This window comes from Ictidomys tridecemlineatus, unplaced genomic scaffold (genome assembly GCF_052094955.1).
Source record: "Ictidomys tridecemlineatus isolate mIctTri1 unplaced genomic scaffold, mIctTri1.hap1 Scaffold_44, whole genome shotgun sequence".
Taxonomy (NCBI): Eukaryota; Metazoa; Chordata; class Mammalia; order Rodentia; family Sciuridae; genus Ictidomys; species Ictidomys tridecemlineatus.
Window position 1 is genome coordinate 953967 of NW_027522848.1, and position 17113 is coordinate 971079.

The 17113-nt window shown below is 41.4% G+C and overlaps 1 protein-coding gene across 1 annotated transcript in view; it reads left to right on the forward strand.

Annotated features, from left to right (window-relative positions):
* Nucleotides 1–4820: 4820 nt before the first annotated feature.
* LOC144373580 (mitogen-activated protein kinase kinase kinase 15-like) overlaps nt 4821–17113 on the forward strand; it is a 44247-nt gene continuing 31954 nt past the window's right edge. Inside the window, exon 1 of the mRNA XM_078036605.1 lies at nt 4821–5196. Within this exon, the coding sequence (XP_077892731.1) occupies nt 4839–5196 (358 nt within the window). The 5' untranslated portion in view covers nt 4821–4838. The remainder of the gene's footprint in view (nt 5197–17113) is intronic.

Genomic DNA, 17113 nt, shown 5'->3' on the forward strand with positions numbered 1-17113 from the left:
CATGATAGAGATTTTCCCAGCCCAGGCAATGGCTTTTTTTTTTTTTAGAGAGAGAGAGAGAGAGAGAGAGAGAGAGAGAGGAGAGAGAGAGAGAATTTTAATAATTATTATTTACTTATCGGCGGACACAACATCTTTGTTGGTATGTGGTGCTGAGGATCGAACCCGGGCCGCACGCATGCCAGGCGAGCACACTATCGCTTGAGCCACATCCCCAGCCCTTCCTAGTGTATTTTTATTTTTTATTTTGAGACAGGGTCTTGCTGAGAAAATTGCTTAGGGCCTCACTAAGTTGCTGAGGAAGGTTTTGCATTTGGGATCCTCCTGCCTCAGCCTCCCCAGCTGCTGGGATTACAGGCATGTGTATGGCAGGCTGATTATATTCTTATGACAACTCCAAAAGTTGGCTTCACAACTTCATCACCTTAGAGACTTTTTTGCCTATAGTGATTAAATATCCATTTGCATTCCTTCTCTTCTCTTCTCTCTCTCTCTCTCTCTCTCTCTCTCTCTCTCTCTCTCTCTGGTACCAAGGATTGAACATAGGAGTGCTTAACCACTGAGCTACATCCCCATCCCTTTTTAATATTTTAGAGACAGGATCTTGCTGAGTTGCTTGGGGCCTTGCTAAGTTGCTGAGGCTGACTTTAAAATCAGGATCCTCCTGCCTCAACCTCCTGAGCTGCTGGGATTACAGGTGTACACCATTGCATCCAGCTCCATTTGCATTTCCAAGAAATGCCCTCCCACTATTTCACAGCTCTCCTAATAGAGCTATATCAATTCTTTTGTGTACAAATCAATGGTATTTCCATAGAATAGTTTCCATATGGATTATCCCCATGTTAACTTATTAAAACAGATATAAGAGAGGCATTTAAAAAAACATGATGAGGGCTGGGGTTGTAGTTCAGTGGTAGAGCGCTTGCCTAGCATGGGTAAGACACTGTGTTCAATCCTCAGCACAATATAAAAATAAACAAAATAAAGGTATTGTGTCTGTGTCCATCTACAACCAAAAAAAAAATCTATTTAAAAAAAAGTGACTTATCACTACACACTTATCAGAATGGCTTTTTTTTTAAAAAGGTGACAACACCAGATGCTACTGAAGATGCAGAAAAAATAGATCATGCATATATGGGTGGGAATGTAAAATAGAATAGGCTGTCTAAAAAATAACTTGGCAATTTCATAAAAATGGAACAAATATCTTATCATCCAGAATTTGCACTTCTGGATATTTATCTCAGAGAAATGAAAACTCGTTATTACACAAGAAGGTGTTCATGAATGTTGATAGCAACTTATTTCATAATAACACCAAACTGGAAACAGCCCAGATATGGATAAAGAAACGGTGGTTTATCCATTCAGTGGAATGAACTGCTGACACATGCAACAATTTGGGTAAAACCCAAGAGAATCATGCTGAGTTGAAACAGAATCCCCAAAATGTTGCATACTGTGTGATTCTATTTACATAACATTTTTAAAATGACAACATTATAGAAACAGAGAGCAAATTAGTGGTTTCCAGCAGTTAGGGATAGGAGGTAAGGAGAAAATTGGTCCTGGGTCTCAAAAGTCAACAGGAGGGATCCTGTAGTGATAGAGCTGTTTTTATCTCTTGGTCATATCAATGTCAATATCCTGGTTGTGATAATGTACTGTATTTGGGGGTGGGGAAGGTATGGGATTGAACTGAGGGGCACTGGACCACTAAGCCACATCTACAGGCCTATTTTGTATTTTATTTACAGACAGGGTCTCACTGAGTTGCTTAGCACCTCGCTTTTGCTGAGGCTGGCTTTGAATTGGCCATCCTCCTGCTTCAGCCTCCCAAGCCATAGAGATTATAGGCATGTGCCACGGCACCCAGACTAATGCATTGTATTTTAATAAGATGTTACCATTGGGGTTTTGAAACTGGGCCAAGGGTACTCTAGATCTCTCTATATGATTTATTTCAACCACATATGAATCTACAATCATCTGAAAAAAAAGTTTAATTTAAAAAACAGCAATAGTGACAAACAGTGAATCTTCTTTAAGAGAATTATCAGAGTGGAGAGTGGCCTGAAAGTTATCCCAGAGTGATGATTGAAGGGTCTGGGAGGTGGGGTATTACCTGGAGAAGAGAACTCCTAAGGATAGTATGTATACAGCTGCTATGCAGAAGAGGATTAAATAAGAATCCATGGTAAGAAGGTACAAAGAGAAGATTTTATCCACATATCTGGAAGAACATTCTATAACACCTCTCAGCATTAGGGTAAAGAGGTTTCCAGGACATGTCCTTAGAAGGGGCAAGGTAAGAGTAAGAAAGGAATAATTGTTGGACTAAACAGAAAAGGATAATTCAGCATTTTGCAATTTTCTCCTCAGAGGAACTAGGGGAATTGGAAGGACATTCGGGAAGGTGCTAGGACCTGCTTCAGGTGTGCAAATTACTGCAGACAATGAGAAGGTGGACTGTGTGTGCCCACTTAGGGGAAGGCGCTTGTTAGCTGGGTAAATGCTGGGTTCTTTACCCAGCAGGGTTTGTATTTAGAGGAAAATATTATTCAAGCCAGAATTCATAACTCCTGCATGTCTCACTCAATCAGCAGGACCCCAGAGAGAGCTGAGAGGAATTCAGGAAGATTGCCTTGAGGATAACAGCAAGACACATGCAAGTGATTTTCAAATGGGCAACTTTGCCCTTTGAAAGGCTGTGCCAGTCACTGGAGTAATTTCAGATGAACAGGCACATTAGGAAAATTACTACTATTATGCATTACAAGGTTACAAAGAACGCATGTGTCCTTTTATAACATCACATGAAAAAAGTCTTAGAGGTGTTGTGAGTTTTCCCAACTTTGGTGGATGTGTTCTCACAGATTTCCTTCAAGCCTATTTCCCATAATGATGCTGCTGAAGTTCCTGATTTCTACTAGGGCTGGTTGTAAGGCAGGATTTCTTCAAGGATTTGTACAGGAACTTTCTGCTTTCTTTTAGGGGTGGCTAGTGGGCTATATTATTACTGAAATGTGAAGATAATCTGAAGTGTTGCAAGTTAAATCCCATCCTGCCTGTGTCAAAATTGCATGTGATGTGATGCAAAGAACATCAGCAACAAAGTGCAAAGACAATCTACAGAATGGGAGAAACTTTGCCAATCACATATCAGATAAGGGACTCATGTCCAAAATATGTAGGGAACTCTGACCACTCCGTAATCATAAAACAAATACATAGTTAAAAAGTGGCCAAAGGTGTTGGGGTTGTGGCTCAGCGGTAGAGTGGTCACCTCGCACGTATGCAGCCTTGGGTTCGATCCTCAGCACCACATAAAAATAGATAAATAAAATGAAGGTATTATGTCCAACTACAATTAAAAAATAAATATTAAAAATAAATCTTTTGGCCAAAGGATTGCTCCCAAGAAGTTATACAAATGGCAAATAAACATATGACAATAGGCTCCCCATGGTTAGCCATCAGGGAAATGCAGATTCAAAGCACAATGCTATACCTCTTCACACCCACTAGGATGGTTGTAATAAAAAGGATAGACAATAAGTAGCAGTGAGGATGCAGAAAGAATCCTCCTATACTGCTGGTGGGAACATCAAATGGTACAGTCACTTTGAAAAACAGTGACAGTTTCTCCAAAGGTTAAACATAGATTTATCATGTGACCCAGAAATCCCACTCTTAGGTATATACCTGAGAAAAACCTATATCCACACCCTGTACAAGTTTATTTACATGAAATGTCCAGAAGAGGCGAATCTATAGAGACAAAGTAAATTGTGGTTGCCTAGGGCTGCGTTTGTTTGGGTTGGGAGGTAGAGACTAATTTCTAATGAGTACTTTTTTTTTTGATGGGGATTAAAATGTTCTAATATTGTGGTGATGGCTGAACAGTTCTATGAATACACTAAAAAAACATTAAATCACACACTCTTCATGAATGAATTGTATGGTATGTGAATTGTATGTCAATAAATCTGTTACTAGAGAAGAAAACACTCAAAAAACCCTGTGACAATGTCTAGTGCATTCTATGATTTAAATACAATTTAACCATTGCGACTAAAATGGTGGGTTGGATGTAGTGAAGACCCTTTGGGGTTTACAGCATTCCATAGAATCTATTTTCAACAAACAAGGTTTGTTGCTGGTGCCTCCTAGTGCTTTGTCAAGGTCACAGTGAAAGTCAGGACAAACTAGACTCTAGGACCGGGCTCAGGAAGGCCATGCGTTTGGCAACTGAGGATAAAACGAAGCATCTGCTCTCACCAATGCTGAGTTCAAACTACATCTGTATTTAGTTTGGAATTGAATATTAACGTCAAATCTGTGCTTTGAAAGAGTCTTTACCCTACTTGAAAGCTTCAACTTGTTTAAGAAAAAAGTAATCGGGGCTCCTAATAGTGGTCAGACTAGAGGGATGGAAAAAAAGAAAAGAAAAAAAAAAAAAAAGGCTTGAAATTCCTGGCTCCGCAACTCCAGGAGCTGCCCAGGGGAGGCGGCAGGGGGCGCCCTCCTTGTTCCTGCCCCGTCGCCCGTCCCAGCCGCCCCCTCCGCTTGCCCTGACGTCCCCAGCCCCCGCCTCTTTCTCGCGGGCCTTCAAAGGGCGCTCGGGGCAGCTGGGCTGGAGCTTCAGTCCGCCTCTGAGGGGTCTTTGGCGTCACCTGGCCGCCGCTAGGCCACCTGTTGCTCTCTGGGTCCGCGTCCCAGGAGCAGGTGCCGGGACTGCACGGACGCTGCAACTTGTGGCCCCCAGCGGACTCCCAGCCGCCAGCCACTGGCTCTGAGGAGGTATCCGGGAAGGGCACGCCGGCAGTCACATGGAGAGCGGCAACGGGACGCCCCTGGCTGGGGCACTCGGGACGGCGGCCGAATCCCCCCAGTGCCAGTTGCCGCCTGGAGGGGAGGGCGCGACGGGGCTGGCTGAGCCCGACCGAGCCGCAGAGGACGCTGCAGCTGGCAGCTGCGGCGGGAGCGGGGGCGGGCCACCGCGGGCTCTGCGGGCAATATACATGCGCAGCGAGAGCTCCCAAGGCGGCGCCGTCGGCGGCCCTGAGGCCGGGGCGCTGCAGTGCCTGCTTCGGGCCTGCGAGGCTGAGGGCGCCCACCTCACCTCCGTGCCCTTCGGGGAGCTAGACTTCGGGGAGACGGCGGTGCTCGATGCCTTCTACGATGCAGGTGAGGGCGGGTGCCCCCTTTGTCCCCAACCCACTCCAGCTTTCCTTATCCTCCCAGAAGCCATGGCACTCCCTCCCTGGGTCGCTACGCTTAGTTCTCCTCCCCGCTCCCCATACTCCCTGAATTTTGGACCACTAAGGTAGTGTCGTGCCCTTTTAAACATAAGAAAATAGAGGCCACTGGCATTTAGACCCTTTTTCCTTCAGTCTTTTAAAATATCCCATAACCCAAGAAGCAGCCAGTAACCCAGATGATGCTGAACATCCACACACACACACACACACACACACACACACACACACACAGCAGCCACAACCCCAGTTCTCCAACTTTTCTCACTCCTGGCATGCCCCATACTGGCATGGGTCCCAGTTGCAGGATTCACATTAGAACCACCTGGGGAGCTGTTAAAACTCTCCATGGCCACCCCAGGCCAGTGACAACAGGGCACGGAAGCCTCAGGGGTGCTTAATGCTTGCTTCCCAGTGATTTCACCTCGCAGCCAAGAGCTGGAATCGGTGTCTTACAAGTGGTGTGGTTTTGCCTCTTAGAAATACTCCAGTATTCTTTTGCACATTTTAATTCCTGGCGCCAACACACACTGATGGTGGGGTGTATTCTACCACAGTGCACAAGCATTCAGGGCTTCAAGGTCTCCATTGCTGGAGTGGCATACTAGGTCTCTAGGTAAGTGTGCCTTGTCAATTCAGCCTTCAAATCAGTACATCAAGTTGGAAGAAATTTCTCCAGGTGTGCAATGAATTGTTTTTTCTTTTAATTTTTTTAAGTTGTAAATGAACACAATATTTTTATTTTGTTTATTTTTTTATTTTTTTAATTTATTTTTTAGTTTTCCGTGGACACAGTGTCTTTATTTTTATGTGGTGCTGAGAATCGAAACCAGCGCCCCGCACATGCCATGCGAGCAGCTTGAGCCACATCCCTACCCCTATTTTGTTTATTTTTATGCGGTGCTGAGGATGGAACCCAGTGCCTCACATGTGCTAGGCAAGCATTCTACCACTGAGCTACAGCCCCGGACCCTGAATTGTTTTTTTTATGGTGCAACTTTGGTGACAAGCTTTTGGCATTTGAGTGACATTTATAAGCATTAGATGTGAGATAGTAATTACCTGGGAATCCTTGTCTTCCCCTGATCAAAACAGAGTAACAGTGTCTACCTTAAACCTAAAATCATATGAGAAGATCAGTGGGGGATTGCCCTTAAATTCTGGGCTTGCAGTCCTGTCATAGTATTGTATGTGTTTCTGTGTGGTGTTGGGGATGGAACCCAGGGCTTCATGCATGGTAGGCAAGCACTCCACCACTGAGCTACACCCTCAGCCCAGATAATTCTCTTTTTACTGGTGGCAGCATGGATGTGGTTCTTCTGCAGAGCAAATCCTCCCCAACTGTAAGGGGTTGGGGTGTCAGGCTTGTTTAAACAAGTGGCAGCTGGACCCATTGAGAAAACAGTCGTGACATTTTTGACTGTACTGAGTATACCTTTCAGCACCTCATCTTTTTGAGAAGTTGTTCAGGAGGCCATTCACTAGAACCACTTGGTTTTCTCCACTTCTGTTCATTCTGCTCCAAGGTTAAAGCTTGAACAGACCCTTCTCTGAATGTCCCTTTTGCCATTAGGCACAACTCTGTCCTCCTGCCTGCTGGTGTCAACTCTGAAAAATTTACTTTTGTGGGACTCTGTGTGTGTGGACACATGCATGTGTACCAGGTCTTCACCTGCTAATAGTGTCCCTTCTAACAGGTTCGGTGTGAAGGCTCAGATATCAAATCTCAGGCTTTCAATTCCAGAGCTACTGAACAAGCACATCAGCTTTGCTTGCTTGTGGTCTAGAGTGCCTTGAATTTTTGATTACATCATGTATCTCTTTTTGGTTAACCTTGTCCTGGTCTTGAATAAATTACTTCTCAATACCTTGTTATAATCAAAATTATTTTTAAAAATATTTTTTTGTAGTTGTAGATGGACAGAATGCCTTTATTTATTTATTTTTATGTGGTGCTAAGGATCAAACCCAGTGCCTCACACATGCTAGGCAAGTGCTTTGCCACTGAGCTACAGCCCCAACCCCAAATTATTTTCATAGTTTTGAAAAAGGATACGTAGTAACTGTGATGAGTGCGTTTATGAATTAAATAGATGATCTCCCCACACCCATACCCACTCCTGGCTTTTTTTTTTTAAAGCATTCTCCTTTTTTTAACCTTTATTTTATTTATTTATTTTTTAAGAGAGAGAATTTTTTTTTTAAGAGAGGAGAGAGAGAATTTTTTTTAATATTTATTTTTTAGTTTTCGGTGGACACAACATCTTTATTTTATTTTTATGTGGTGCTGAGGATCGAACCCAGCACCCTGCGCATGCCAGGTGAGCACTCTACTGCTTGAGCCACATCCCCAGCCCCTATTTATTTTTATGTGGTGCTGAGGATTGAGCCCAGTGTCTCGCATGTGCTAGGCAAGCGCTCTACCACTAAGCCACAACCCCAGCCCCATTCCTGGATTCTTGATCTCTATCCTCACAGCTTTTTTTTTTTTTTAAAATATTTGTTTTTTAGTTGTAGTTGGGCACAATACCTTTATTTTATTTATTTATTTTTATGTGATGCAGCACATAAAATGGAGTGACAGTGTCTACCTTAAACCTAAAAGCATATGAGAAGATAAGTGGGGGCTTGCCCTCAAATTCCGGGCATGCAGTCCTGTCATAGTAGTTTAATTGTGTGTGTTTCTACATGGGGTTGGGGATGGAACAGTCGAACCCAGGACCTTGCACGTGCTAGGCAAGCACTCCACCACTGAGCCACAACCCTAGCTCCATCCTCACAGCTTTTTGATATTTCCACCAAAAAGATATAAATCTGCCACTTTGGCTGTTGTATAAAATCCTTAAACTGGGGTTTTAGCATTTGGGTTGCTTCTACCTAGAGGTTCCAGTTTGGTAACCTCTAGCCATATGTGGCTCTTTACATTTAAATTAGTTGAAATGCAATAAAATAGAATAGTTCTTTATTAGACTAGTCCCATTTTAAGTGTTTCATAGGCATAGGTGGTTACTGTGTGGAACAGCAAAGAGGTAATGTATTCCTTGTTGCCAAGGTACCCTTAGAAAATGTTTTTCTAGAAAAAGGAGGGGAGGGCAACTATTGAGCCATCCCAGGTGTGTTTTAAAGGGTCATAGAAGTGACACTTAAGCACTTCTTATCTCCTGTTCTCATAGCAAGTCAAGGCTGAGTTTGATTGTATCTTTCCATCTCTTTGTTCTGTCATATGTGGTTCAGTCTGGGATTGATTGAATGAGCTAAAGAACATCACAGGCACCTAAGCAAGAACAAGTGGACACTGTTGGGGAAGAAAACTACCCAGCACCTTTTAAAAATTGTGGCAGTATGTGTGTGTGTGTGTGTGTGTGTGTGTGTATAAATATATAACAAAATTTACCAATTTAACTGTTTTTAAAGTGTGTGTTTCAGTGGCACACTTAAAATGTTATGCAATCTTACTATTTTAAGACTTTATTTTTCAGCCAGGCTTGGTGGTGCACGCCTGTAATCCCAGCAGCTCAGAATGCTGAGGCAGGAGGATTGTGAGTTCAAAACCAGCCTTAGCAATTCAGTGAGGCCCTAAGCAACTTAGCAAGACCCTGTCTCAAATATTTGATAATATTTAGATAAATAAATAAAATAAATAAATAAATAAATAAATTAGATGAATAAATAAAAGGGCTGGGATGTGGCTCAGTGGTTAAACATCCCTGGGTTCAATCCCTGGTACCAAAAAAAAAAAAAAAAAAAAGAAAGAAAAAAGAAAAGAAAAAAGAAACAAAACAAAACAAAGAAGGAACACTCTGAGGCTCACAGTAAAATTGAGAGGAAAGTACAGAAATTTCCCATGGCCTCCTGCATTGCTCTGCTACCCACAATGAGCTCCTCCACTCTCAGCATCCTCCAACACAGTAGTACACGTACACTGACAGGTCATTATCACTCCAAGTCTTTAGATTATACTCTTGGTGTTGTATGTTCTGTATGTTTGGACAAATGTGTAAACATATGTATATGCCATTATCATATCATGGAGAGTATGAGAAAATCCTCTTATGCATATTGAACAATTTGGGTTTTATCATCTCAGATTGAAACTCTGTACCCATTAAATAATAACTCCCTATTATTCAGTTTCCCCCAACCCCTAGTAACCACTATTTTACTTTGTTTTTATGAATTTTTGCCTGCTTTAGATACTGCATATAAGTGGAATCATAGAATATTTGTTATTTTGTGACTGACTTATCTCACTTAACATAATGTCTTCAGGGTTCCCCCATATTTCAGTTTATAGAAATTTTTTTTAAAGAGAGGGGGAGATAGAGAGAGAGAGAAATTTTTTTTTAATATTTATTTTTTAGTTTTCGGCGGACACAACATCTTTGTATGTGGTGCTGAGGATCGAACCCAGGCCGCACGCATGCCAGGCGAGCGTGCTACTGCTTGAGCCACATCTCCAGCCCCAGTTTGTAGAATTGTTCTTAGAATTTAGTTCTTTTTTTGAGCTGGGGTTGTAGCTCAGTGGTAGAGCGCTCGCCTAGCATGCGTGGGGCCCTGGGTTAGATCCTCAGCACCACATAAAAATAAAATAAAGGTATTGTGTCCAACTACAACTAAAACAAAATATTTTAAAAAAGAATTTAGTTCCTTTTTAAGGCTAAATAATAATGTCACTGTATATATACACATTGTTTATCCATCAATGAGCATTTGGGTTGCTTCTACCTTTGATTATTGTGGATAATGCTGCTTTGAATATGGGTTGTACATTTATCTGTTTGAATCCCTAGTTTGGTTTCTTTTGGTTATATACTCACAAGTGGAGTTGCTAGGGCATATGATAATTCTGTTTAATTTTTTTGAGGAGCATCCCATTTACTTTTAGCAGAGCTGGTGGCCATCTCTTTGTGTCCTTAGCTCCTAGAAAGATCATATTTGATTGGATTAATCTAGCATCTATCATCCATTGCAAAAAGGAGTCCTGAAAACTGTAAAACCTGTCGATTGAAGTGTCAATTGCCTGGTTATTTCCAGAACAAAGGATGTCCCTCTTTTCCTAAGACAAACTGCTTCAGGATATGCCTTTGGTTTGCCTATCTTGTCATTTTACTAGAATCCCTAGTTATGACCTCAGCTCGTGCAGTGTGTTTGGTCTGTATTTTCCAGAGCAGCCTTCAATGCTTGTGAACATAAGACTGAGACATCCTGCAGTGAGGAACCCTATGTGATTTGGTTTCATACTTTCCAGCCATTTTGACCATGGAGACTAGTTCCCCTGGATGCTATAATTGAATATATTTATTATAGTAGCACATGTTGAAATGAGCTCTGAACTGGTAGAATTCAATTTATTATCTCCTGGGAGTCCACCAAGTTATTGATGTAGCTTTACTCTCCAGTTAGTTTGGTGGTTAATGTCCAATCTAAGTGAGGGCCTCCACACTAATTGGAAGCCTCCTTAAGTTAGCTATTAACTGCTCAAATGACAAGAACAGCCTTGTCCATAACTGCCTGAGGCACAAGTAATCTTCCATACCTATTGGGTCTGACTTTGCCTCACTCCTTTCCTCTTGGAACCTCATTTATTTAAAAATTATTATTATTATTTTTAGTACTGGAGATGTAACCCAGGGGTGCTTTACTGCTGAGCTACATCCCCAGTCCTTTGTTTTATTTTATTATTTAAAAAAAATTTTTGAGACACGGTCTCACTAAGTTGCTTAGGGCCTTGCTGAATTTCTGAGGTTGGCCTCAAACTTGCAGTCCTCCTGCTTCATCCTCCGAGTCATTGGGATTATAGGCATGTACCACTGTGCCCAGCAGAACCTCATTATAAATGCCACTTTCTTGACCCCAGGGACTTGCTTCTGATTTTTTTCTTCAATTATGCTTACAGTGATTTTTGTTGTTATTTGTTGGTACAGGAGATTGAACCCAGGGGCACTTAACCACTGAACCACATCCTCAGCCCTTTTTATTCTTCATTTTGAGACAGGGTCTCACTAACTTGCTTAGGACCTTGCTAAGTTGCTGAGGCTGGCTTTGAACTTGTGATCCTCCTGCCTCAGCCTCCCAGGCCACTAGGATTACAGGTGTGTACCACAGTGCCTGACTTTACAGTGATTTTTTAAAAAGTTGTGAAGTATTACTGTTTATAATGTAATGCTTGCATTTTTTAAGCATAGATAAAAACCAAGACTAGGACTTTAATCTGCACATTAATCATTTGACTTTCCTCTATGCTGATACCCCCCCCCCTTTTTTTTGATTCTGGCTGGCTTGTATAGAATCAGGGGATAAAAATTGTGGTGGACACATTCTATGGTCATGTATATCTATCTAAAAAGAATAAATTAAAAAAAGAAATTGTGGAGAGAGCTGGGTGGCTGCCACTTATTTGTGCTGCTAAAGTGACCATTACATTCCCTACCTAGGGAGATGTACCACTACTTCTGACCAATGGAATGTAAGTAGAAGTGGTGTTTGTCACTTTTTGGCCAAAGTGTTGCTGCATGTAGTAGGCCTCCCCAAATTCTCCCATCCTTTTTCATGGTCTGCATGGTGACCTTGGAAGCTTCATGTAGAAGACAGTGGTGGCACAAGATGGAAGGTGCTTAAATCCTTGGGTCACCTTTTGAAGGACAGCAGTTGCAACAGGAACATCCATTTTGGATTTTACATAAACAAGAGAGAAACTTTTTGTCTGTCAGTGTACTAAAACATAGATTATTTGTTATAGTGATAAGGTTGTGAAAATCCAGCCTAACTGCTAGAAAATTGTCTGCCAAGACATACTTTGTCAAGAGAGAGCCATGGATCATCTCATGTCACGGATCCTTACTGTTGTAGTAGTGCCTCCATATGGGCTAAGAAAATACAAATGATATGCTTGAGGCATTAGGTTAATAACAGCCATGTGAGGGGAGGCATTTTATTTACTTTCACAGTTTCATCAGTTTTGGAGGCTGGGTAAAAATTTCTTTTTTTATATTAAATGATTCTGTAGTGACTGTTGGTTTTTAATCCAATAGTGATATTGGCTTTCTATAAAAATAGACATGTTGCCAGGCACGGTGGTGCACACCAGCTCAGGAAGCTGAGGCAGGAGGATGATAAGCTCAAAGCCAACTTCAGCAATTTAGTAAGGTCCTAAGCAACTTAGTGAGACCCTGTCTCAAAATAAGAAGAACAAAAAGGTCTGGGGATGTGGCTCAGTGGTTGAGTGTCCCTGGGTTCAATGCTTAGGACCAAAAAGAAAAAAAAAAGAAAGAAAAAGAAAACCCAGGAGTTAGTCTTGACTCTATCATTGCTCATTGCTAAATCTGGTTTATTATTTCCAAACTGATTCTCAAATCTGCCCATTTCCCTTTGTGCCCTACTACCATCATCTGTCATCTAGGTTACTACCAACAGCTTTTTAACTGGTCTCTTAAAGCTGGGCTAGTCTTTTTGGGGATGGGAGGTGGGATACCAGGGATTGAACTCAGGGGGACTTAACCACTGAGCAACATCCCCAGCCCTTTTTATACTTGGAGACAGGGTCTCACTGAGTTGCTTAGGGCCTCGCTAAATTGTTGAAGCTGGCTTTGAACTCACGATCTTCCTGCCTCAGCCTCTGAGCAGCTGGGATTACAGGTGTGCACCACCACACCTGGATCCTAGCCCTTTTAAAAAAATTTGAGATAGGGTCTCGCTAAGTTCCTTAGGCTGGTTTTGAACTTGCAATCCTCCTGCCTCAGTTTCCTAAGTGGCTGGGATTACAGGCATGTGCCACAGCACCCAGCCCTGGGCCAGTCTTGGTATATTCAAATCCATGTTGTCTGCCTAGAAGCCACTGTAGCTAAGCCCCTCTCCTTTACCCTGCAGTCTTCCTCTGGCCAGTAGCTATTCAGCATTCACAGTTGAGTTCTTCAGGAAACCTTCTCAGACTCCTCTACTCCTCCCTGCTAGCTTTTGCATGCTGAGGGGTTCTTTCCTAGCAGATAAGACAATTGCAATTAAATGATTACTGATTTAATGATTGATCTTCTGCCAGAGAGCAAACTCTTCAATGGAACAGATGCAGTTTTCTTGATCCTGGGACTTTCTATCCTTTTTTTTTTTAAAGAGAGTGAGAGAGAGAGAGAGAGAGAGGAGAGAATTTTAATATTTATTTATTTTCTTAGTTCTCGGCGGACACAACATCTCTTTTTGTTGGTATGTGGTGCTGCTGAGGATCGAACCTGGGCCGCACGCATGCTAGGTGAGCGCGCTACGGCTTGAGCCACATCCCCAGCCCCCCCTTTTTTTTTTGTACCAGGGATTGAACCCTGAGGTGCTTAACCACTGAACCACATTCCCAGCCCTTTTTATATTTTATTTTTGAAACAGGGTCTTGCTTAGTTGCTTAGGGCCTTACTAAGTTGCTGAGGCTGGTGTTGAACTTGGGATCCTCCACTCTTAACCTCCAGGGTGGCTAGGATTATAGGCATGTCACCATACTTTGCTTATTCTTCGGCTTTTAGTGGATTCAGATGACACTTGATTTCTCCTTTTGAGATGAAGCCAAACTTATTGGATGCCCTTAAAAGAAATTCAGAATAGAGTTTCTGTTGGTAACCTTGTTGAAAATGGTGGCCAGGACATAGGCATTCTGCACTTATGCCTTTATTAAGAAATAAAGTATGTCATAATGCTGTTTCTGAGTCTGGACCTTCCTCAGTAGTACATGTCTGATAGAAGAAACTAACAGAACTTACTGGACACACCGGAATGAAACACTGGCTTCATGTGTATGCTTCACATGCTGGTTCTTTATCTTTTTGTCCACATTTTTTATACTGTGTTATTTTCTATGATATGATTATGGTTTTACTTTAAACAAATATAATGGGAATTATAACTCAGAAGCTTTCTTGCTCTCTTCCTCCCTGCTTCAAAAAGTGACCTGGTACACAGCAATAATTTCACTCCCAGGGACCAGGCTGCAAGATCCCCTATCCAGACCTCAGAGCTATGTTCTGCCAGACCTGAATACTGGCTGGACCACAGGGGTCGGGAGGGGTGGGGGGGTGCTTCCTTTCCATGCCACTGCTACTCCCACATTAAGCTGGGAACTTTCCTCAACTTTTAGTCACGTGGGCCAACTTTGATGAAAGAAGCATTTTACTTGCAGCATTTAGTTGATTCATTGCCGATCACCTTGAGCACATTTTAGAACTGACATTTGTGGGCTGGCCCGCTACTTTATTAGCTATTATTTGTTACTAGGGCAAAAAATGTTTTCTTTTCAGTGGTCAGCTGGCATAGTTTTGGAATATAAGCCATAAGCTTTTTAAATTATTATTTAAAAGCCTTCTACATATCAGGTTTGGAGATGGGTGGTATTCAACTCTTAGTCAAATAATAGCTGGCATAGGACTGAACTTCTACAGAGTAGCCTGGAAAAATTCATGTTTCTCAATACTTTGTGCAGATTTTGAGCTATTGGGTGTGGCAGAACTTGGCAGGAATGCCTGATTGTTGTTGGGGTTTGGTTGTTGATGGTTGTGAGTTGGGGGGTGGTTGCACAGCAGAATGGAGTGGTGGGCCTTGGCAGGAAGCAGCGCTCATTTGGAAATCAGGGTCTACAGGAGGGCAGCCCAGGGGCCAGGCAGAATTGAAGGGGAGGGAAAGAGAAGGTGGTGAGAAGTAGGAGCATTTGATGTAGATAAGTTTTTCCCTCTTAAATGTTTTATTTATTATGGAAAATTTCAAGCATGTATATTACCCAGCTTCAGCAATTATTAACATTCTGTTATTCTTTTCTCTTCCTCTACCCATTCACCACCCCTACTTGACTATTATACTTAAGTGTTTTAATGCAAAATGTATATACATTGAAATACACATCTCATCTGACTTTGAAAAATGATTAACCATTTGTAACCCAAACCCCATAACAATACAGAACATTTCTATCTTCCCAGAAAGTTTCCTCATGTCCCCTCTGATGCATTCCTTCCTTTACCCCCATTGTTGTTGACCTCAAGAAATGATTCATCTATCACTATAGATTAGATCAGCCTTTTCTAGAGTTTATATAACTAGATTCACACAGTGTGTATTCACAAAGTGTGCCTGGCTTTATTTGCTCAGTATGATGTTTTTGAGATTCATCCATATTACCGCAGGTATCATAGTTTGAGTTTTTTAAAATGTGAAGTACTATTCCATTGTAATAATATACCACAATTGGTTTCAGCATTCTCCTATTTGATGGACATTGGGGTTGCTTCTAATTTGGAGCTAATACAAATAAAACCGCTAGGAACATTTATGTGTAGGTCTTTTTGTGGACTAATATTTTTTATTTCTCTTGAGTAAATACCTAGGAGTAGAATGGCTAGATCAAAGTATAGGTATATATAGGAAACTCTGTCCCTTTGTCTAAAGTGGTTGTACCATTTTATATTCCTAGCACCGATGTGTGACAGTTCCAGTGGCTTTACATCCTCACCAACATTTTGTATTATTGATCTGTTCAATTTTGGCCTTTCCAGTAAAGGAGGTAGAGATTTCTCCAATCAGAATGGCAGTGATCAAGATAGTGTTGGTGAGAATGTGGAGAAAAAGGTACATTTAATATGTTGTTGATGAGACTGCAAATCAGTACAACCACTCTGGAAAGCAGTAAGGAGATTCCTCAAAAATCGAAGAATGGAACTACCATATGACCCCGCTATCCCACTTTTCAGTATATATTCAAAAGATCTAATATTGGCATACTGCCACATCAATGTTTATAGCAGTGCAGTTCACAATAATCAAGCTATGTAACCAGCCAGGTTCCCATCAACAAGCAAATGGATAAAGAAATTGTGGTATATATACACAATGGAGTTTTTATTATTTATCATTTTTATGAATTATGCATAACCAATATTTTGTATAACCATAATTCATTAAAAATTTGCCTAAGAAATGCATGGCAAAGTGATCCTGTTATAAAATGGTTGAAGAAACCTGAGAACAAGTCTTTGGGTGATGAAGATGAAAATTTGAGGTGGTGTGTTCAAAGGCTGCTGGGGAACCAAAGTTGGATCTGGGAGGTGTGAAAACATGGTTAATATTGCTGTCATTTAAAGCAATGAACGCAACCTAGCCTGCAGTATAATGCAGCTCATTTTTTTTTGCATTGTTGGGTGAAAGACAAACGTGTTTGTGTGAAAGATAAAGCACCTGAAATCATACAATACTGTGTTTTACAATTATTTCACTGGGAGTGGTTTGAAATTAAGAGCCCACTAAGTCCATTTACCTCAATGAGTAAATATAGTTTGCTTATATATGCCATGTCTCTTTTGGAAAACCTAGTGGTGGATACATGTTGATCACACCTATATAGCTACAAAAAGGATTTATATTGGTCATTCTTATAAGAAAAAATAGATACTTGGAAGCAAAAGATGGACCAGATATAGTTTTCTGGTGTCCCCACTCTTCCCCTCCCTCCTCCTAGTTAAACATCAATAGTCAAAGCAACTATTACCCATCTATTGTGGCACTAGGTAAGGATTTGCTGACCTCTTAACACTGAATTGGTAGGTTGACACATTTTCACAAGATTAGAAGATGAGATTTAAATGATAAAAAAATTCCAGACCACTGTTAAATTAGTGTCTTAGAAATTCTAAACCATGATAGAGCATTCTTTCAATTGGCCTAACTTGAAAGAGTGTTAGCAATGAACAGTAATGGATAATGTCAGATCTTTTTTGGTACTGGGGATTGAACCCAGGGGTGCTTAACCCACTGAGCCATATCCCCAACTCTTTTTCTATTTTATTTTATTTCATTGTTATTATAATTTTGGTTTGTTTCTGGGG